At 46.1% G+C, this 24,133-nt stretch overlaps 1 protein-coding gene across 5 annotated transcripts in view; it reads left to right on the top strand.

Moving 5' to 3' along the window:
- The window catches only part of LOC147604725 (1-phosphatidylinositol-3-phosphate 5-kinase FAB1B-like), an 80,207-nt gene that overhangs the window by 49,140 nt on the left and 6,934 nt on the right, over positions 1–24,133 (top strand). For all 5 annotated transcript variants that reach the window (XR_015265302.1, XM_086794626.1, XM_086794627.1 and 2 more), the window contains one exon: positions 20,489–20,842. Coding sequence is in view for 4 of the 5 variants with exons in the window: in XM_086794626.1 (XP_086650752.1) it covers positions 20,489–20,842 (354 nt within the window). In the remaining variant the exon portion in view is untranslated. The remainder of the gene's footprint in view (positions 1–20,488; positions 20,843–24,133) is intronic.

Below are 24,133 nucleotides of genomic sequence, written 5' to 3' on the forward strand. Positions count from 1 at the left end.
TTAAAAAACGCGAGATGTCCTCATCTCGCAGGTGGAGTATGATCTCTTTCATCTTCTTCTTCTTCTTCAATCACTTCTAGCGTTACTGCCTTCGAAGTGGACGGCCGATTTGGAAACAAGTCTCTTTGACTTCTCCTATTCTTAGGTGGAGGTCTTGCATTACTTTGGATTGAAACTGCAGGTTAGATCGAGGGTCTACCTCCCTCTGGGATTTCCCTGATTTTGGCAGATAGAGCCCTGATTACTATGGACGGAAGGGGCTGGAGTCTGGAATCTTGATCCCTAATTTTCCTGCCCTAAAAACCTTGATCCAAAAGGAGTTAGGCAATCCATGCTACAATGCCCAAACCCTTGACAGTTATAGCATTTCACTCTCTTGTTCAAGGGTGGAGCTTATGTCGAGCCCTAATAACAAGTCTACATTTTCCAGATGCATAACATAGCATTCCAGAGTATCTTTGTAGTCCTGAATCTGGATTGGAAGCATCTCCACCTTGCGATCCCAAACTTGCCTTCCCGCAGGTAGGCGTACCTCATAGGTATGGTCGCTGAGTGTCGTATCAAGACTCAATTTCTACACAAGTTTGTAGTTAACAAAGTTATGCGAACTGCCAGGGTCTAAAAGAATGTGAATTTTATGGCCATTCACTTCTCCATAAACTCGGAGAAGATCATGCAAGCCAAATACCTTAGAATTGAATAGACAATCAGAACAAGTACTAGGGCGAGAAAGTACAGTAATTGACGTACCTGTCAAAGACAACTGGTTAGCTGCCTTTGGCTTGGGTCCTGCGTTTGACTTGGTACCCTTTTGTTTCGGGCACTCATTACGCATGTGTCCTTTTTCTTCGCAGATAAAACAACGTCCTTCCTTCTTGAGCTTTAAAGCCCTAAGGAATCGTTTCTTCTTCGCTGGTGTCGAACTTGAATTCTTCGAGGTTGGTCCGAAGACTTGCCTTCAGTCGTGTTAGCCATAGATGCGGAGAACTTTCTTTTATGCTTGTTCCCCTGCTCGATAACGGGTTTCGATTTGGAAGAGACCATCGTATCATCACAGATACGAGCTGAATGAATGGCCTCGTCCAAAGTTTTACATTTGTTATTTTTAACCTGTAAATCGGTACGAGTCTAGTAAACCAGCTACGAAAAACCCCAAAAGAGTAGTGGGATCTATCTTTGTAGCTTTCATCTGCAAGTCACGAAACTTCTGGAGGTAGACCTCATAAGTGAGGTGCTGCGAGGTCATGGTCAAAGCTGAAAACCGGGCAACAACATCATAGTCATCCTCTTTCTTGGGGAATTCTTTCTTGAAGATATCTTCAAATCGTGCCCAAGTCGTCGGCTTAGGGTTGAGTTCCTTCCACCAAAGCAAAGCTTTGCCGGACAGAAAACCTGCTGCTAATTGGATCTTCTTTCCGTCATCATATGGATGAAACTGAAAGTGAACTTGCCACTTATGTAGCCAAGTGTCCACGATCTCCTTGGTTCGCTGCTTTTGCTCGCCCCCGAACGGTTCCGGAGTAATATTGGGACCTAAAGCTGAAGCCAAGGTATCCATACCCGAGAAAGTAGAGAGGGTAGTGGTCAATAGAGCGATGGAGTTCTGCAAAGCCTACATCTGGGCTGCGATTTGTGCGTGACGTTCCGTCGAAGAAGCTTCAAGAGCTACTTTGAACTCTTGGAAATCTGATTTTGACACAAAATCGTCAAAAAGATCGGCATCGGTACCTTCCGTAGCCGGCAAGCCTTCGCGTTCCACGAGGGGCTCCAACTCTGATTCTTGGGTCGACATCGTGAAGAGGGTACGTGGAGAGAAAATTCGATCTTTGCATAACAAAAGTGCGAGCGAACTTGAGAGCTTGAGAGCTTGAAAACTTGAGAACTTGAGAGATGTGTGGCAAGAAGCCCACGTCAGGGGGTTTATAAAGGTTTCCCAAAAGCCAAAAAATCTTCAAAAGCTAGGCTTAGCTTTTGCTTTAGCTTTTGTGAATATATATATATATATAACACCTTGGAAACCTTAGAGGAGGTGCTTTTAAAACTTAAAAATTTTAAACTCCAAAAAAAACCAAAAGCTAATAAAAACGTAAGCTTTCTTAGTTTTTTTGTTTCTTTTCCCCTGGATTCGCCCGACGGCTGGCTGGTTGCCATCGCTGACTGCTGACGTCTGTGCTTTCTTGCGCCAACCTACGCCTGCGCCTGCGAGACAGCCCATGCAAGCATGGCCTGGGCGCCTGCTGCTGTGCGTGGCCTGGTCTGGCCTGGCCGGTGCGCTAGGCTGCGTAGGCCTGGCTGCCTGGCTACGCAGGCCTGGCCGCCTGGCTACGCAAGCCTGGCTGGCCTGGGGTGGCTGTGCAAGCCGCCTAGCTTGGCAGGCTTGGCCGCCCGACTGCCTACAGGTCTAGTCCGCCTGGTGACGCACCCGCCCGCCTGCAACGTACCAGCCCGCCTGCCACGTCAACAAATCTCGGCCAGCAAACCCACTCGCCAGCGAATATGCTTCTCTTGCTCTCTCTCTCGCTTATGCGTTCATCAAAAGCAAACGAAAAGCAAACTTGCGTTTTTTTTGCTTTTTTCTGTTTTCTCTCATGCGACTGCACAAACACGACTCCTTTTCTTTGCAAAGCAATCAACCCTTACTACACTACCATCTCCCATCAACATGGGTGTCTTAGATGAAGAAAAAACACACACAAAATCTGAAAACTGCAGTATGCACAGAAAAAACAGCAAGCTTTTTTAACACATACCGTTCTTCGACCTCTTCTTCTCTACCTACCGACTTGCTCGTTCACGAGGTATGCTCTGATACCACTGTCAAATCCCCACGGATCCCCTCGTGATCGATCTTGGTTCGAACTCAAATCGTGCAAACAAACGAACAAACAAACAAGCAAGGGGGTGCAGGCCTGACTCACCTCCCAACCATGACAGCCGTGGGCGAGCCCACAGTCTTGGCTGTCCCCACCGAGCCACGAGCTGAGCTAACTAGGATGACGTACCGACCAATCTCCTCCTCGCGACGTCCCATACCGCCACGAAGTTGCCCTCGCGGGCCTCGAGACTGCTGTCGGCCTCGGCTGCGTAAGGCAGGTGCACGTCTGCACTAGATCCAGGCTCCAAGACCATAGAGCTCTCACAAACTCGCGAGACTCTCTATAATACAATAACTAACCTTGGCCACCCTTTTATAAGCTCTTGGCCGATCATCGAGCGTCCACACTTGGCCGCCCGCCCGTCCATACTTGGGTGCCCGCCCGTTAGTATTTCCCTAACTCAGCTCGTCAATCAGCTTGCCTAGTTCCAAGCTTCCCCAAGCCTCGAAACTAGTCTTGCATGCGTATAGCACACGGTAGATACACACTGTGCACATGACACCACCCAGAGTAATGTCCTTGTACAAGATGCAGGTGCTCGGGAGAGTCGTCAACCCGTGCACACCAGATTTTCCAAATACATCAAAAATAGCATGTACACAAAATAAGCCGAGGATTCCGATGACCACCATCTATGAATCCCTAGAGTACTCACGCGCTTGGGACAACCAGTCACAAGGTACTCATACTTCCATAGACATGACAAACAACCATGTCTCTGTCAAGGCTCCAAAGTCTTCATAGGCAATTAGCCTTACTTCAAAAAGGCTCCACATGCAGGACGGCCTTGCTTCGACCATGCTGGAACACCACAAGGTATCCTCCAGGCTTGCTCGATGCACCATCGAGCCTATTTTAATAAGCCCTAACTACTTGGGACAACTTTGACCATATTTTGACCCTGTTTTGAGCAGATTTCAGCTCCCTAAAACCTTAATCCAAGATAAACATGCCCACACGTCATAATCCAAGATTAACATGTACACATGTTTTCAATTAGGAGATTTGTGTGTTTGTGTGTGTGTGTGGGGGGGGGGAGAGAGAGAGAGAGAGAGAGAGAGAGAGAGAGAGCTGTATTAACGTCTACTAGAGGCCAAACTCGACCTATGAGACAAATCAATGTACAACTGTCTATGTCTTCTAGATGTCCAGAAAAAAAAAGGACAAAATGAACATGAAATAAACTATAAAAGTACTGAGCTAGTGGGGGGGGTGTGATGGATGGAGCACTACTGCTAGGCTCAGTATGCAACCTATATGCGGAGGATATACAAGAATGCAATGCAGATCTGTCTAGCTCCAACCAGTACCATAATGGGGGTGTAATATGTGATACATAGGCGATGGCGAGGCAAAAATACCTCGGAGCATGATCTCCGGGTGTGAGTGTAAGTGAGCTAGCCGCTCCTAGATATGGTGCTGATGTTGAGCCCGTATCTCTGTGATCTCCCTCTAATGTAGTCTGGGAGTCTAGTAGCCTAGTGCTCTCGGCCTCCGTCTGGCTCGGAGGTCCGCAATACGCTAAAGTGTAACCCCCTCCTGTGTCAGGGTAGGCACTGGGATAGATCGCTGGAAGAAATCAGTGAGCTGGAGCTGTCGCCCACCTCTCCGTGTGGTATGATTCCGTAGCAATGTCTCTGTGGCGCTGTGTCTCTAGCAAGAATTGGCCAAATCTGCGCTCCCACTGATAGCCCTCTACTTTGGGTAGCCCCCTCTCTGGGCTCTGGTGCGTCTCTGTACGTAGTATGATGTCCCGTCCCTCCATGACCTCCTCCATCCTCCCAGGATGTGTCCAAAGTGCTCCATTGCAGTTCCAAACTGCTATGTTTATTTGTGAATCTGGATCCTCCATAGCCGATGTCCCATAGGCCGCCTGGCGCTAATCGGTGGCCTTGCCATCGATGATGACACGGCCATCCCAATAGAATGCTCTCTTGCCCTCTTTCCGGGCTTGTAGGACTCTCGGCATGCATGTTTTCCTGTGTTCTATCTGCATCCTTGTAAGGTCGTCATCCAAATAGATGGGATCTCCCTGTAATCCTCGTAGAATCACCCTCTTCCTCATGAAGGTGACCCTCTCCGTCTCTCTTGCAAACTGTAGGATGAGGGCTCGCTTGCGTGTTGAGTCTTTCCCGGCTCTCCATGCTTTGGTGAAGGGGAGAGGGTCCTCTTCCCTGTAGCCGAGTTTCATGCATAGAAGCTGTCCATCTTTCTCGGGAGTGGAGTCGGGTGTCTCGGCTATACTTGTGACTCGAATGTTGAGGCGGCGGGCATGCCTCATCTTCTCCTTCTCAATGGTGGTGTGAATGATTTGGTGTTCTTCCCTTTGAGTCTCCTCCCTCACTTCTTTACGGATGTTCTTCTTCACCACTTCAACCCATCCTGACTGCTTGGCTTCGAGTTTTCCCTCCATGTCCTTTGCGATCTCCTTGGAGATCTCTTCTTTGATGGCCGTGAGAGTGATCTCCCCTTCTTCCTTCTCGGAGTTCTTGATGGCTACCAGTTCCACTTTCAATGCACTCACCTCCTCCTTGAGTGCCATGCTCTCTTGTTCAAGGTTCGTGACCCGTGCTTCGAGGGCCATGATGTGCCGGTGTAGTTTGTTCTCCACCTCATTGAGGTTGGAATCGGATGTCTTCTTGTTCTCCTTGATTAGTGCCTTCATTGCCGTCTCGAGGGCCTCGAGCTTCTCTTGGAGACTCGGAGCCATTCCTCAAGATTACTCTGCAGCGCTTCCCACAGAGGCAGGGAGGAGAGAGAGAGAGAGAAAGAAAGATTCTTCCAAAAGACCGAACTCGGCCTATTAGACAAATCAGTGTACCTGTGTGGGGTATCCTCTGTCATCCCAACAAAATGAAAAAGTACTGAACTAAAAAGCTGAATCTGGGTGTGCAATAAGTACAATGAGTGGGGGAGGGGATGCTGTCTTGGGGGCCTGAGGAAGGGTGGGTGGGAAAAGGACGGTGGTGGGACTAGCGGGCGGGTGGACAGGGAGACTGGCCAGCATAGCGCGAGCAGGGCAGCGAGGTAAACAGAATGGTGGGTGAGAAGCAAACGGAGGCAGAGGGACTAGCGAGCGGGCGGACAGGGAGACGGGCCAGCATAGCGCAAGCAGGGCAGCGAGGCGAACAGAATAGCGGGTGAGAAGCAAACGGCAGAGAGAGAGAGAGAGAGAGAGAGAGAGAGAGAGAGAGAGAGAGAGAGAGAGAGAGAGAGAGAGAGAGAGAGAGAGAGAGAGAGAGAGAGAGAGAGAGAGAGAGAGAGAGAGATTTTATTAACGTCTTCCAAAAGACCGAACTCGGCCTATGAGACAAATCGGAGTACCTATATGGGGTATCCTCTGTCATCCCAACAAAATGAAAAAGTACTGAATAAAAAAGCTGAATCTGGGTGTGCAGGGGATGGAGCTCTACTACTAGGAGAATGCAAAGCTATATGCATGGAGTATACAATCATGATATGCAACCTAGCTAGCTCCATCGTGTACCATACTGGGGGTATAAAATGGTATACATCAGTGAAGGGGGTGTCCACAGCTCCCTGAAGAACATGCCTGGGTGTGCTCTGAAGCGAGCCAGTCGCTCCGCACCCTCTCTGTGAAACTGAGCTCTGATCTCTGTCATCTCTCTCTGGTATAGGCGTGGTGTCCGAAAGCCACGTGTCCTCTGTCTCCTGCGGGCTCTAAGTGTCTCTGCTCTCTGGAGAGTAATTCCCTGCCGTGTAGGGGCTGGGAGGGGGATGGATCTCTGAAAAAATGTAGTAATCTGTGTCTGTCGCCCCCCCTTTGGAGCTCCATGTCTCTCGTGTATAGAGCTGCCATAGATCCTGTCTCAATACTCTGTTCCTCTCACTATGAGAGAGACGGATATGTGGTGCATCCCTGTCATACTGGAATGGTGGTAGATGATCCATGTCTAGGCCATGCTATGAGAACCAATGTGTGACGTGTGCATACCATGATCCTCTGTCTCCTGCCTCAGCCAACTGTCTAGATGCCTCAAAAGCTCTGTATGATAATCTGTCCTGTCTAGCAAGCATATAGTCTGAAATATGGCCTCTACCATCATAGGAGGCGCAGCAAACTCTGCTCGGATAATGTCATGAGGTACTGACGGTTTGCTGCGTATCATGCGTGCCATCATGAGGGCCTGTGGTCTCTCTATCTGTGTCCACCAATGGGTAGCAAGGCTTGGCGCCCATACTGCTGCTCCATACATCAATGCCGGTGTGACTAATGTGTCAAATAGCCACCCCTTCGTCCGGGGCTCCTGAAAATGCGCCTGGTGGCACTGTCTCTCTAGCATAGCCAATGCTGCATATCCCCGTGTCAATCTAGCTCTGGCTGTTGAACCCATGGTGAAGCGTGTGGCTGCTGCAGAGAAGGTAACCCCTAGGTACACGTATGATGTCACCACCTCCACCTGGCATCCTGCGAGAGTGAATGTCAGCTGACTCCTGCCCTGTCTCGATGTATGAAAGACCATAACCTTGGTTTTCCCAAGGTTCACAGTAAGACCCCTCTGTGTGCAGAAATCATCGAGTGCATGTAGATGCTGCTGTAGACCACCTGGGGACTCAGACACTAATACAATATCATCAGCATAGAGCATAATATGTACTGAGGTACCTGCTAAATCAACTCCATCTCCGCCTCCCCGTGTAATGAAGTCAGCCACCTCATCAATGTATAACCCAAATAGCGTGGGGAAAAGTGGGCATCCTTGCTTCACACCAATGGTGCTAGCAATAGTCTCGGACATACCTCCTGGACATCTGGCTCGCCCAAAAACCTGCTCATATAATGCATAGATGTCCCATGTCATATCTGCTGGTATGCCAAGAGACTGCAGGCGCTGAAAGAGCCTCTCTCGTGATACTGTGTCAAATGCCTTGCGGAAATCCACAAAGCAACAATAGAGCTTTCTCTTCCTCACTCTGGCCTGATCAATCATACATCTCAAAGTGAATACATGGTCAGTGGTAGAGACCCAATGGGCCTATGAGGCCAAAGCGATACAATAATGTCCATGGCATGTCTCATCATGGAATGGAAAATAAAACAGAACAAAACATAAACATATCTCTCTCACTAGGGTGATAACAAAACTGTCCATGGAAGCTCATCATGGAGAGAGAGAGAGAGAGAGAGAGAGAGAGAGAGAGCTGTATTTGAAACCGATCCCGTCAAGTGGGAAAGACTCCGTTGGACATCCACACGCTTAATAGCACAACTTTAAAACCACAAATTTGAAATGGACAACTTAAAACAACTTGAAATTTAAATGAACAGAAATGGAAAGATGGACACCAGCACTGGGGCCGGAACGGGCCGACCCCCCCCTCAATATATGATATATTTATTGGGAGTATTTAATGAATACAATGCTCCATGGGTTCTGAGAACCAGATAATGTCCATGTACATATGAAAACAGTACCAAACAAATAGGCTCGGATTTCGATGAAGAAAACTCGAAGCAGAACGACCACTAGTGTGGTCCAATCACTACGGTCCTGTGCTTTCACTGGACTCCGCGGAGAGCGCCTCACTGGTGTTCCGAGACCACGCACAAACAGGCGCTCTCGTACTAACGCCTGGCTCTCCCGATCTCAGCACCTTTGGACCGAGGTTCGCCAAAATAGCTTGGACAACCCGGCACCGAACGGGTGTTGGCCGAGCGGGATGAATCTTTTATCAGATTAAACATATAATACTTTACTCAAATCTGAAAATCACTTACTTGTAGATGGTTGATAGAGGACCAAAACTTGTGGTATGCTGAAGCCACCCTTGTTGCCGAAACAATTGCCTTGTGGTAAACCACCAAGACAAGAGTCACCGCAAAAGACCACCACCGCCTGCTGTGAGAGAAGGAGCACAACTTACTGGTGGTGGACAATGTCCTAGAAGCAAGAGACCACTTGTTGATGATGCACACGCAGCCTGTAAGTGCTGGACACACAGCCAGTTGCTTTGAGGGGCTGCGTAGGAAGGAGGGGATGTAGTCGCCTTGTGAAGGTGGCCCACGTCTAAGAGCAGCCACAGCAGTACCTTGTGAAGGGGGCAGCGCAGCCTGTTGGAGCAGCCGCCTGGGAGCAGAGGGAACACACAGCTACCAGCAGAGTTTAGTGTTTTGGCGACTGCATGGAGGAGAGTTGGGAAGGGGCAGCGCTGCCTGTTGGAGCACAGAGGCAGGTAGCCTTCAGGTGGTGGCAGCCGGCTGCAACCAGTAGCCGCCTAAGCACAGCAAATTCAGCAGCCGCCTTGGGGAAAACATGCGCCAGAGTACAGGAGGAGAGTCGCCGGTGAAATCAACGCCAAAGAGAAGCGATGGGTTTTTTTACGCTTGATGGAGAAAAGCATGCGCCTGGTTGCTGTAGGAGCAGAAGCGTAGGTGACGCTTTCTTGGTCTTCACGTGGAAGGAGAATCGGGGTGATGAACAAATCGCCAGATAGAAGCGATTCATTCTACGCTTGAAGGGAGAGATTTCTTTTAATAAAATTAAGGTGGAGTTGCAACTAGAGATCTCCACGTTTGCATGAAGGGGGACTAGTGGGGGTTGGTGACCATGCCCACCCCCACACTCACTTAAAAGTGAGGCTCCCCACCTTGGCCCCTAAGTGGGTGCCCAAAGGGGGTGCCCACTTTTAAATAAGTGTGAACCCCTAACCTTATAAAACAAAGGGGTTAGAATATAAAACATTAAAACAACATGTACCATATACTTACCACCTGTTCACATGCACTGAAACTTGTCAGAATACAGAGCAGACTTCACGACTCACTGGCAGGCGTCCCCGCTCAGTAAGTAACACGTCAGGCAGGCAAACACACAAATACATGTCATGCGAAAACAGTTTCAAACATGCAAAATATGTGTGCATGTGCAAATAGTAACATGGACATATCTCCCGTTCATGGAACAAGTACAAAATATCTGTCGGCACAAAACTGGCACGACATAAAAACATAAAAACCTGGTCTTCCTATGGAGTGACAGTCCCATAGGTAAGACACAGTTCCAGGCACGAGTTTCCCTAAGGTGTGACAGTCCCATAGGTAAAACACGGCACGAATACTGGCTCTTCCATGGCGTGACAGTCCCATGGATCGAACACAGTCCAGGTCATACACGGGTGGCACTGGTCTGGCTCCCGTCCATACGACACCATCCTGCTAACACACGGGTGGCACCAGTCTGGCTCCCGTCCATGTCAGCAAAATACTGGCCTCTTCACATGAGACACCGGCCTGGCCTCAAGTGAACGAGACGCAAAAACTAGGAATGGACCAAATGGTCGGCCAATTGGTGACATCCCCCCGGGCTTCTAAATAGTTGACCTCAACTTAAAAGCCTCAAGATATGCCTGCAACAATTGCGGATAATCTGCAAAATAATCTTCATTTACCCATTTGGCATCAATAGGCAAATAATTCTTAAACTTCACAAGGTATCTCCTGGAAAGCTTTCCTGCAGGTAGCTTTCTCTCCTTGTGAAAAACAATCTGTTCTGGCTGGAGGATCTCCTCAAGCTCTTCAATTTCTGGCGGATCTTCTGTGACAGGCTCATCAGGATCTGGCCCCACATATTTCCGAAATAGACTCACATGAAAAGCATTGTGAATCTTCCAATGACTAGGTAAAGCAAGCCTGTAGGACACTTCATTGATCTTCTGAATCACCTTGAAGGGTCCATAATAACGAGGAGAAAGCTTAGGATATGATCCTTCTCGTCCTGGCCTCTTCCGAAGCCTAGCCTTCTCAAATTTCAGCAATACCCAATCACCTTCTTTGACTTCCATGTCCCTTCTATGCTTGTCAGCAGCCATTTTATGCTTATCCTGAGATCTTGCAATGGCTGTCCGCACCTGACCAAAGGCAACATCCAAGTCACGAACATATTCATCAGCTGCAAAAATCTCATCCTTAGTATGAAGGATGGGTGGCAAGACCACTCTGCCATAAATAATCTCAAACGGATCCTTTCCTGTGGAAGCATGGATCGTATTATTGTAGGCAAACTCAACAAGTGGAAGATACTTCTCCCATGCACTCTTTTGATCTGCCACATAACACTTCAACAAATCCAACACAGCTGAATTTGCAGCTTCACTTTGGCCATCCGTTTGGGGATGATAAGCTGATGAAAACTCAAGCTTAGTACCCATATTATCAAACAAAGCCCTCCAAAATAGGCTTGTAGTCCTGGGATCTCTATCCCCAACAATGGATTTAGGCATACCATGATGCTTGAAAATGTTAGCAAGAAAAAGCTTTACCATATGATCAGCTTTAATGGTTTTCTTGACGGGCAAGAAATGAGCTTGCTTGCTAAACCTGTCCACAATAGTCCAAATAGCATCATTCCCATGTTGGGATCTAGGCAAATCCATAATAAAATCCATCGTGATACTTTCCCAAGGTTGCGAGGGAATAGGCAATGGCTGAAGCAAACCTGGAGGCTTTTGCCTGTCAAATTTCACCTTTTGGCAAGAAATACATGCACGCACATAAGCCTCAATGTCTTTACGCATGTTTGGCCAAAAGAAGTACCTCTGAATCATGCGAGTAGTAGGCATAATACCTCGATGACCAGCATATGGTGGAGCGTGACATTCGTCCATAACCTTTGGACGCAAATCCTTCACCACACATAGGCAATTATCCTTCATGAGATAACCCTCGTTGATAACATAAGAGGCATGTGAATGACCAGCCATCAAATCAGTCCATATATGGCAAAAATCAACATCCAAATGATACAAATCTCTCATAGCAGATAGATCTCCATGAGAGGCCACTGAGACTGCAGCAACATAAGGCCTCCTAGATAGAGCATCGGCCACTACATTTTTCTTTCCTGGAGTATGCACAATCTGAAAATGAAACATGGAAAGAAAATTTGCCATTCTCATTTGCTTCTCTGAAAGCTTGGTTTGAGATAGAAAGTATCTCAAGCTTTGATGATCTGTCTTGACTACAAATTCAGCCCCAAGAAGATAATGTTTCCAAATCTTTAAGGCGTGAATTACAGCCAAGAGCTCTTTCTCATAAATATCCATATGAAGCTCAGCATCATGCAAACGACGGCTCTCGTATGCAACTGCATGCCCTTCTTGATTTAGGACAGCTCCTATGCAATCACCACAAGCATCACATTCAACCACGAATGACTTGTGCAAGTCAGGAACAATCAATACTAGACCACATATGATCGCATGCTTGAGCTGCAAGAAAGCATCCTGTTCCTTTGAAGTCCATTTGAAAGCAGTTTTCTTCTTCGTGAGATCATGTAGAGGAGTGGCAATCATAGCAAAATGCCTTATGAAACGCCTGTAGTATGAACATAATCCCAGAAAACTACGTGCTTGATGTACGTTTTGCAATTCGGGCCAATTCCGAATAGTCTCGATCTTTGCAGGATCCATTGTAACTCCATCCTTGGATACAATATGTCCCAGATAATGAATCTCTGAAAGGAAAAACTCACTTTTCTTGGCATTGACGAAAAGTTTATGCTTTCGCAACTCTTCGAACACTGTGACCAAATGAGTTCTGTGTTCCTGCTCATTCTTGGAGAAAACCAAGATATCATCAAAGAAGACTCTTGTAAACTTGCGATGGGGTCGGAATATCCTATCCATCATACGATTAAAGGTAGCAGGAGCATTGGTGAGACCAAAAGGCATTACCAAGAATTCATATAATCCGAAAGCTGTCCTGAATGCAGTCTTATGGACATCTTGTGGCACCACTCGGATCTGGTGATAACCACTCTTCAAATCAAGTCTGCTAAAGCAAGCTGAGCCATCAAGCTTATCCAAGATATCATCAATACGTGGAATAGGAAATCTGTTCTTGATGGTAAGCTTGTTCAAAGCTCTATAGTCTACACACATACGGAATGATCCGTCCTTCTTTTGAACAAGAAGCACAGGAGAGCAGTAAGGTGAGGAACTGGGCTGAACCAAACCTTTCTCTAAAAGCTCGTTGACCTGCTTCATAATTTCTTCTTGTTGTGCAGCACTCACTCGGTATGCGGGTTTGTTAGGTGGAGAACTACCTGGCACAAGATCTATACGATGATCTTCGGGCCTTTGGGGAGGTAATTCACCTGGCAACGAGTCAGCAAAACAGTCGTTGAATGCATTAAGAAAATTCAGCCTATCATTAGACATAGCATCCACATTTTGATGATTTGGCACAAGACTATCACGCACAAAAACCAAGTACGCTGAAAGACTCTTTTTCATTGCTTTATTAATTTGGATGTGTGATACAACTGGGATGGAATCCCCTTCTTTGCCAGCATCAATAAAATGCATGCGGCCTTTATGCATAAAAGAAATCATATTAGACTTGTAGTCTTTGCGGGGCTCAAGCCTATGGTGCCACGGCTTGCCCAACAATACATCACATCCATTCAGTGGAGCAAATAAGAAATGCTCATTATCAAGATAGCCCTGTATATGGATACGCAACTTCCCAATCAAAGGGGTAACCTGCACCTCTTTACCTATAAATGCAGCTTCGGCTTCAATCTGAGGTCCCATGTTTTCAACCTCAATACCCAATGCAGCTGCCATTTGCATAGAGATGAAATTGTCAGTTGCACAGTCATCAAACATAAAGAGTGCGGACTGATCCTTGATTTGCCCCCAAGCCTTGCAAACCATACGCTCTTTTGCATCATGACTTGTATTACCTTGCACATCAGGAACTGCATGAACATTTGCTTTGGTGTGCTTGTCCTCGTGCTTTGGTTTGCGATCTGGGCATTGTCGGAACATGTGGTCTTTGCTACCACAAGAAAAGCATTTTCCATCCTTAGCATATTGCTCTCTTTGCTCCGGAGTTAATCCAAATTTGTTCTTCCTTGGGCCCTGTTCTTTAGATGTGTAATTTTCAGCTTTACCACCCTTGTAAGGCTCCCGGAAGTTCTTTTTAGGTGGCTGTCCACCCTTTTGCTGATTTGGGGCAGCCTTGTCCTTCGCCTTGGAACCTCCTTGATCCTGCTTGATCTTGAGCACCAATTGCTCTGTAGCAAGGGCAGGAGCTGTGAGTTGTTGCAACGTATGTTTTGGGTGCAATTCAATACCCGATCTATAAGCAGGTTGCAATCCAGAACAAAACTTCCTCTTTCTTTCATCCTCTGTGATTAGCATAAAGGGAGTCACTTCCAGCAACACTTTCCAAAATTTGTTAACATACTGTTGCACACTCTCATTATCTTTTTGTTCCAGCCTGTCCCACTTTTGAGTGAGAGTTTGCTCCGCGTTGGGTGGCAAGAACTGAGCATAAAATCTATCTTTGAATTCCTTCCAAGTAGAGATGGGATCCTTGGTGATCTTTTCGGTGATCCACCAATGGGCAGCAGTCCCTTTCAGAAACATGCTAGCATGGCGCACCTTCGACTTTTCTGTAAAGTCCTCATCGCTAAAAGCAATGTCGAACTGTGCCACAAACGCTAACACCTTAGAAGCATCATGTTCACCATGAAAGACATCAAATTTGACAGATTTATCACCTGCTTTGAACTCCTTGAGCTTCCTGGCATGAGGCTCATGGTCCTCTCTTTTTCTTTTCCCCTTATCCAACGGGGTAGCCCTGTCTGCATGGGCTCCATGGGCCATCATAGAAGCTTCATGGGGCACGGTGGCATGTGCTCCACGAACTCGAAGCTCAGATGCATGTGACTTACCTGCATATGGCAGTGTCTCTCCATGAGACAACTCGGAAGGCAAAATTTTTCTGGAAGTAGACCTGTCACCATGAGATACATATCTTGCATGCATGTGACTTTCGTGCCCTCCATGAGCACTGGCATACATATATCTATCAGGCTTAGTGCCTTGGGGAGAGGATGCATGTCGAGAGGTGACTGTCACCTCTTCCTTTTGCATAAAAGATTTCAGCCTTTGGGATGCAGGATCTCCATGCTTCAAACGAGGTGGATTTTTGAATTTTAGCTCTCCGTCATCCCCCTCTTTGATATCACCTTTGCGAAGGAGATAGGCAAGTGCCAACTCCCTTGGTTTCTTGCCCACTTCACGAGCCATTGATTCAAAGGTTACATCAACCATAGCATCAGCCTTCCTGGCTTCAATAGCACTTTGCAGATGTGGATCTTCATGTAAAAACTTTAATTCTTGCTCTTGAGCCTGCAAAAGTTTTCTCATATGTTCCATTTCAGCCCTCATAGCATCAGGCTCTTGTTCAAGCATAACTGTCTTTCCTGGAGACAGTTGACCCTTGGATTCACTATCCATAACCCTTTCAAGGGGCTTGTGCCTACCACGCAGGGCATCAGACCCACGAGAAGCACTAGATGGACCCCTCGAATTTGGTACTTCCAAAGGGTTGCCTTGGCTGTCCATTGTGTTCAAAGTTTGCTAAAAGCGGGATGTCCAGTACACAGGTTCGTTTCCCCACTAGGAAGAGGGAAACAACCGTGCTCTGATACCAATGAAACCAATCCCGTCAAGTGGGAAAGACTCCGTTGGACATCCACACGCTTAATAGCACAACTTTAAAACCACAAATTTGAAATGGACAACTTAAAACAACTTGAAATTTAAATGAACAGAAATGGAAAGATGGACACCAGCACTGGGGCCGGAACGGGCCGACCCCCCCCTCAATATATGATATATTTATTGGGAGTATTTAATGAATACAATGCTCCATGGGTTCTGAGAACCAGATAATGTCCATGTACATATGAAAACAGTACAAACAAATAGGCTCGGATTTCGATGAAGAAAACTCGAAGCAGAACGACCACTAGTGTGGTCCAATCACTACGGTCCTGTGCTTTCACTGGACTCCGCGGAGAGCGCCTCACTGGTGTTCCGAGACCACGCACAAACAGGCGCTCTCGTACTAACGCCTGGCTCTCCCGATCTCAGCACCTTTGGACCGAGGTTCGCCAAAATAGCTTGGACAACCCGGCACCGAACGGGTGTTGGCCGAGCGGGATGAATCTTTTATCAGATTAAACATATAATACTTTACTCAAATCTGAAAATCACTTACTTGTAGATGGTTGATAGAGGACCAAAACTTGTGGTATGCTGAAGCCACCCTTGTTGCCGAAACAATTGCCTTGTGGTAAACCACCAAGACAAGAGTCACCGCAAAAGACCACCACCGCCTGCTGTGAGAGAAGGAGCACAACTTACTGGTGGTGGACAATGTCCTAGAAGCAAGAGACCACTTGTTGATGATGCACACGCAGCCTGTAAGTGCTGGACACACAGCCAGTTGCTTTGAGGGGCTGCGTAGGAAGGAGGGGATGTAGTCGCCTTGTGAAGGTGGCCCACGTCTAAGAGCAGCCACAGCAGTACCTTGTGAAGGGGGCAGCGCAGCCTGTTGGAGCAGCCGCCTGGGAGCAGAGGGAACACACAGCTACCAGCAGAGTTTAGTGTTTTGGCGACTGCATGGAGGAGAGTTGGGAAAGGGGCAGCACTGCCTGTTGGAGCACAGAGGCAGGTAGCCTTCAGGTGGTGGCAGCCGGCTGCAACCAGTAGCCGCCTAAGCACAGCAAATTCAGCAGCCGCCTTGGGGAAAACATGCGCCAGAGTACAGGAGGAGAGTCGCCGGTGAAATCAACGCCAAAGAGAAGCGATGGGTTTTTTTACGCTTGATGGAGAAAAGCATGCGCCTGGTTGCTGTAGGAGCAGAAGCGTAGGTGACGGTTTCTTGGTCTTCACGTGGAAGGAGAATCGGGGTGATGAACAAATCGCCAGATAGAAGCGATTCATTCTACGCTTGAAGGGAGAGATTTCTTTTAATAAAATTAAGGTGGAGTTGCAACTAGAGATCTCCACGTTTGCATGAAGGGGGACTAGTGGGGGTTGGTGACCATGCCCACCCCCACTCACTTAAAAGTGAGGCTCCCCACCTTGGCCCCTAAGTGGGTGCCCAAAGGGGGTGTCCACTTTTAAATAAGTGTGAACCCCTAACCTTATAAAACAAAGGGGTTAGAATATAAAACATTAAAACAACATGTACCATATACTTACCACCTGTTCACATGCACTGAAACTTGTCAGAATACAGAGCAAACTTCACGACTCACTGGCAGGCGTCCCCGCTCAGTAAGTAACACGTCAGGCAGGCAAACACACAAATACATGTCATGCGAAAACAGTTTCGAACATGCAAAATATGTGTGCATGTGCAAATAGTAACATGGACATATCTCCCGTTCATGGAACAAGTACAAAATATCTGTCGGCACAAAACTGGCACGACATAAAAACATAAAAACCTGGTCTTCCTATGGAGTGACAGTCCCATAGGTAAGACACAGTTCCAGGCACGAGTTTCCCTAAGGTGTGACAGTCCCATAGGTAAAACACGGCACGAATACTGGCTCTTCCATGGCGTGACAGTCCCATGGATCGAACACAGTCCAGGTCATACACGGGTGGCACTGGTCTGGCTCCCGTCCATACGACACCATCCTGCTAACACACGGGTGGCACCAGTCTGGCTCCCGTCCATGTCAGCAAAATACTGGCCTCTTCACATGAGACACCGGCCTGGCCTCAAGTGAACGAGACGCAAAAACTAGGAATGGACCAAATGGTCGACCAATTGGTGACAGTATTAACGTCTACTAGAGGCCAAACTCAACCTATGAGACAAATCAATGTACAGCTGTCAATGTCTTCTGGATGTCCAGAAAAAAAAGGACAAAATGAACATGAAATAAACTATGAAAGTACTGAGCTAGTGGGGGGGTGTGATGGATGGAGCACTAGTGCTAGAGGCTCAGTATGCAACCTATATGCGCAGGGTATACAAGAATGCAATGCACATCTGTCTAGCTCCAACCAGTACCATAATGGGGGTGTAATATGTGATACATAGGCGATGGCGAGGCAAAAATACCTCGGAGCATGATCTCCGGGTGCGAGTATAAGAGAGAGAGAGAGAAATGAAATGATATATTAACGTCTCTAAGAGGCCGTGATGGCCTATGAGACCAAAACTGAGAGTACATCTGAAGTTGGTGTCTCATCAAAGAGAACAACTAAATGAAACTGAAAAGTACAATAAATTGACTATCTTACAGTTATAAGAACTGTAAGTAAGACTCCTAGATGATACTGAGTAGAAAATACTAGAAAATGCATAAGACTCCTAGATGATACTGAGTAGAAAATACTAGAAAATGCATATCAAGTAGCTCCATGTATGCTGATCAGTTGAAGTGCTTCCCTCTCTCAAATCAAATATCTCTGCCATGGGGCTGGCTAGAATGGAGAGGTCGTCGAAGTGAGGTAGGCACCTCCGATATCAAGCAATAATGGCTCTGATCTGGCGATGGTGAGGATGCCGTGGTCGGGATCCTGGTGGGCGTGGCCGACGAGCACGACATAAGACGACTGCTCTATCAATGGTGACTCCCTGGGTGCGTGGTTGGTGTCCTGATGGCCCGATGGAGGAGGTATTAGGAGGTGTGTGGGCTGGGTTGCCGGTGCTGAAGAAATCTGTCAGGATTCTCTGTCTAGGTGCATCATGACTCGGTATCCTGTGTGCCAAGAGGTTCTCTTTGTGTCTCCTAAGCTCAAGTAGGAACAATCCCATGCATCTCTGATCCTCAAACTCCATGACCCTACGTAACAGCCCAAAACCCTCTCGGAAGAGGCAGTGATATCTCCCTCGGATCTCATAACAAACTGTACATCGGCAAATGTAGTGCTCCTCTGTCTCTGCCTCCTGGTAGCATAGCTGACAAATGCGGTCATCCGAGATCTAAGGCACATATCGCCCTGTCTCAATTTGCAGCTGGTGTGATGAAGTCCAGATCTGTCCAATGGCACAACGTATCCCATGTGATAGGTGTACATCCATGTACGCCGGGCGGGTGATAAAACCATTTGGTGAGAGGTGCAGAAAATGGCTCTTGTAATGAGCCATTTTTGTGCCTAAGGGCTCAAGGGGACTAGTCCTCCTCTCTGTGTCCACTCTGACGATATCTATCCTAATCACGCAGTTCTACTCTAAGCGGGTGAGATCCAAAAATGGACAATCCAAGCTGTACTGAAAGGGTGGGAGTGCCTCTATCCGCAAACCATGTAGGTCAAACCATGATCTCATATGAGCATACCAGCAATGAGTATCTCCATCGTCTGCCAATTGTATGGATGAGGTCAATGCCAATCGGGAGTACCTTTGCTGAGGGAGCTGTCGCTGTAAAAAGGTAACTGCCTGGAATAGGGCCTCGGTCAATATTGGTGCTACACCCAACTAAGCCCGAACAATCTCATGTGGTACCGATGATTTGCTTCGAATCATGCGGGCAATCATCATAATCAATGGTCTCTCCATATGCCTCCATCCCTCATCTGTCCCTCTCTGAGATCTGTGATGTATGTTGGGCCCGCAAATTGGAGCTCCGTACAAGAGGGTCGGTGTGACAAGTTTATCAAATAGCCACAATTTGGTGCGTGGCTTCTGAAACTGTATGTGTGCACACTGCCTCTCAAGTATCCCCAAGGCTGCGGCCTCCTTTAGGGAGAAACACGGTCTTGTGAAAGTAACTCCCAAATAGACATATGACTTGACGTACTCAACCGGCTCCCCTCGGAAAGTGAACTGATACTCTAATCTTGTCACCCATGCCTATGTGGTGTTAAACACCATAACCTTGGTTTTCCCAAGGTTCACTGTCAGATCTCTATCTGCACAGAATGATTGTAATGCATCCAAATGTCTCTGTAATCCCTCCAAAGAGTCTGAGATTAGAACAATATCATCTGCATATAAGAAGATGGGTATCAACACTCGTGCCAAGCATGCCCCTGGGACTCCCAATCTGTCTACATAATCGGAGACCACATCCATGTACAGTCCAAAGAGGGCGGGTGAGAGAGAGAGAGAGAGAGAATGTTGTTTTAATGTCGTAGGAACAATCCCAAGAGACCTAAGAAGATCTATCCGACAGGAGTGAGATTCGAACACAAGACGTGTTGAATAACAACTCCATGAGCTAACCGATCTACCACACATTGGGTGAGAGAGAGAGAGAGAGAGGTTGAGAGAGGGCAGATGGACAGATGTATGCTTTGTGTAAATTCTACAGTCAGCCTGCACAGTGTTTGAGGAAAGTCGCATAACTGTATGTAGAACTGCTGTTTCTAACATTTTAAATGAATAAGTCTGGTGAGGTCTATCAAGAAAATACAATTACTCTGTTAATGGACCTCTCTAACTCCTTAGATGAAGTGATGGTTGGAAAATAGTTTTCAGGTCTGTATTGGGAATCCTTGTGTGCTGTAGTGGATTTATTTGTAGGAAGGCAAACCCCCATTGTGGTTGGTAGAGGTAGGTCAAATGACGAGTTATATGGTTTTCTTCCTTGTTTTAATCCATATGGGGTTAATTGATTGAAATTGTTTTCATTCCAAGAAGAAATGGTGCAGTGATGTTAGAAATATAGTATCAAGTGGGAGTTTATGTTTCAAGTGCTCGAAATTTGTTAGCTTAGCACCAACTATGATCTTATGTTTCACATTTCTTTTTTAGCCTGATTTTATCTGGCATGTTGTGACATTTACAGTAGTAACAAATGTTATGTTTGCTGCATGTTTTCCTGCAGGAAACAGATCATATAAGCATGGCTTTATCAAGAATAGAGGCACATCATCCGAATGTGTTACTGGTTGAAAAAGCTGTTTCACGTCAAGCACAGGAACGCCTTTTAGCAAAGGAAATTTCTCTGGTCTTGAATGTTAAGAGGCCTTTGTTGGAGCGAATAGCCAGATGTACGGGTGCAACTATTATTTCCGATGTTGAGCATTCGACCTTTTCAAAGTCTGCCAAAGTTGGGCATTGTGAGCTCTTTCATGTAGAAAAATATGTTGAGGAGCATGGAAGTGCAGGTCAAGGTGGCAAAAAGTTAACGAAGACACTCATGTTCTTTGAGGATTGCCCCAAACCCTTGGGCTGCTCGGTCAGTATATTCTTACTTGTTGCCATCAGTGTGTAAAGAAATCATTAAACCCGAGCATGCTTCAAAGGGGTAGTTTTTCCCACTAAATTCTGTCCCCTTGTACAAGCAATCATGCAGCTTTTTTAATTGATTGGCTTGAACCACAACATATGTCTATCTGTAATTCTGCTAAGGTGCTTCGAATGTCAAGTATTCATTGTATATGTTTAGGTGTTTCCACTTTAATGTTTGTCATACTTCCTAGTTCATTCAATTGTCAGATGTTTTGAGTCTTTGTGCTAGTTAGAACTCAAAATAATACTTTTGTAGGCAAGGTTAGTACCAAAACACAATAGTAGAACAAGGTGGTTGTCACCATTTGGTCCCTTCACCAGTCTTGACCAGTGCTTAACACATTGAGTAGAGCCAAGGTGTGGACGGGGATTTTCCATAGAAGAAAGCTGAAGCATCTATCGGCAAAGTTTGGCCTGAAAGATGGCCCCACAGCATGAGTAGCATAGGATTTTATTCATCAAAGTGACTTATAATGTTTATAAGTTGGTGTTTTCACATATCATTAAAGACAGGCTGGACATATTATTATTTTGGGCGTCTACAAGTGGACAAAAGGAGGCGCCTACTTGAAACTTGGCCAATTCATGTGCTGGCTGTACAACAGGCAGTTGTTATATCTCTCTTCTGAGTCCCGGCCATACATAGCAGCTATCTTATGGAGTTTCTTCACGGTACACTAGCTGTATAGCACATTGGGGTTGATTGTTTCTCTCAGTTGGTCAGTTTAGACAATGAGAAAGAGTAAAGATCAGAAGTGGGGACTACACTGACCAACAGTTATGCTATTGGGCTTGTGGAAGCAATCATGAGCATGAGCAGTAGACAGCTTGGTTGAAGGATTTATGGATTCATAGATTTTATCCTCGGAGTATGGAGTCAGTTTTATGTGTCCGTGTTCAACACTTTTTCCATATGGATTATTGTGGATTATAAATCAAGCCTGCAGAAACTTATATGGAGCCATATCTTAAGATACCTTATGAGTATGTTTAACGAGATATTTCTTTTGACTTCATGATGAACCTGCCAAAGAAAAGCTAAGAAAGCTATTTTTCTGAAAGGTGTTTTCTTTGAAAACCATTCTGATTCTGGAAAAGGCTTCTCTATGGTTTTGATGAATAGTTTATGGTTTTGGTCTTGTGTACTGGAGGCTCATGGGATGCTAGAATTGTCGCCTACACAAGGATCTCATTTGGGGAGTATTCTAGTGGTATGGGACGCTAGAATATGTCGCATGTGCGGTTACAAAGCTATGAATTATTTATCAGTAACATGGACTAGCTGATTCTAGACTATGAGTATAGTATATACTATGGTTACAATGGATTTATTGGATATCTTATGGATCGAGGATTTCTCTATGGATTTCTTTTGGCCGCCGAAATGCCTGTAAAGCTATCTATCGCAAACATATTTATGGAGAACCAAGATCTCTATGCCTGTGATTTATTGTTATCTTATGTTATACTGCACTCATGGAAGAGTTGGTGACTCTAGTGAGTGAGTATTTGAACTCATGAAAGAGTTGGTGACTCTGTCCAATGAGAGGAGTTGGTGACTCCATCTAGTGAGAGCAATTGGTGATCTGAACTCATGGGATCATGGAAGAGTGGTAACTCTGTCCAAGTGAGTATTTCATGAACTCATGGAAGGTTTTGTGACCCTAGTGAGTGACCCTGTGAACTCATGCAAGAGTTGGTGACTCTAGTGAGTTAATATCTGGACTCATGGAAGGGTTGGTGATCCTGGTGAGTGAAGTCTCGTGGAAGGAGAAACCTTGGCGAGCATGTATGGTTTCATGGAAGGGTTGTTGCCCTGGTGAACCATATGGACACGTGAAGCATGTTTGGCTTGGGCATGCGTATGGATCATAGGGGTGGTGCCCTTATGCAGTCCAATGGCATGGCAAGTTGTTTTGTGGCTATGTATTTTCCTTACTTTTCTTTTGTTGGTACTTAAAAGCTATTTATGGATTTATGGATATTTGGGACTTAATTGGCTCTTGTGCCTGTGTCTAGTTATTATCCGGCTTATGGATTTATGAATATTTGGGACAAAGTTGACTCTTGTGCTTGTTTTTGGTTATTATCAGAGTTGTTGATTGAGGATATAGATGCAGTTTTTTTCTTGATACAGTTGCTCTTGTGCTCGTATCTGACTTTGGATCGTGGATCTGGACTTGTCGCTTTAAATGCTTGGATTATGAAATATTATGGATTGGCAGTGTATCTTCTATTCTTGAAGGATATTTTAGCAATATTAGGCTTATACAATTGCGGACAACTGCTTTATAAGACGGACGGGATGTCTCACCATTTGGTCCCTTCACCAGTCCTGACCAATGTTTCACACACTGAGCAAAGTCAAGGTGTGAACGGGGATTTTCCACAGAACGAAGCTGAAGCATCTATCGGCAAAGTTTGGCTTGAACGATGGCCTTACAGCATGAGTAGCATGGGATTTTATTCATCTTATAATGTTTATAAGTCGGTGTATTTACATATCATTAAAAACGGGCTAGACATATTATTATTTTGGGCATCTACTTGAAACTTGGCCAGCAAGCTTGGGAAAAGCACAAAAGTTGATATTTTGGGCTAAAACTTGGAGTACAAGCCAAGAAAAGCATAAAGTTGATATTTTTGGGCAAGTTCAACTATTTAGGGCCAAAAGGGAAAGCACATCTATTATTGAGCTAGTTGACTCAATTAAAGCAGGGCTTGGGACTGTTTTGATGATGCGCATTCCTCCTTAGCCTATTTGGAGTTCTCTCTCTCTCCGCGCTGGCCAACTGTAGTTTTTCTCTCTTCTCTCTTGCGCTGGCCATACAGCAACTTTTGGTATTGTTTTCATGCGCTAGCCGTACAATAGTCCTTGTGGTGGTATTTCATGCACTGGCCATACGGCAGTCCTTGTGGTGGTATTTCATTATGTTTGGCTTTTCCCTTGCCTTTGTCTTGGGCAACAAACGCCCCATCACTACCACACATGCTGGAAGATTTGTTCTTCCAATTATGCTCCCCCTCTAGTAACAAGCCAACCAACTGTTCAAACAAGATTGGTTCCGGGTTTCCCCGCATAGATAGAGTGAGCGATGTGTGGAAGTTCAAGTAGGTTTCTGGCAAAGATGATAGTGTCTTAGAAACCAGCTCCTTTTCAGAAATAATCTCATCAATATTGAGTAGCTGCTCCTGAAGATCCTAGATCTTCGTAAGATGATCAGCCATACTATTGGGT

The sequence above is a fragment of the Cibotium barometz genome, chromosome 61 (genome assembly GCF_041138505.1).
Source record: "Cibotium barometz isolate CiBa-2024 chromosome 61, ASM4113850v1, whole genome shotgun sequence".
Classification (NCBI taxonomy): Eukaryota; Viridiplantae; Streptophyta; class Polypodiopsida; order Cyatheales; family Cibotiaceae; genus Cibotium; species Cibotium barometz.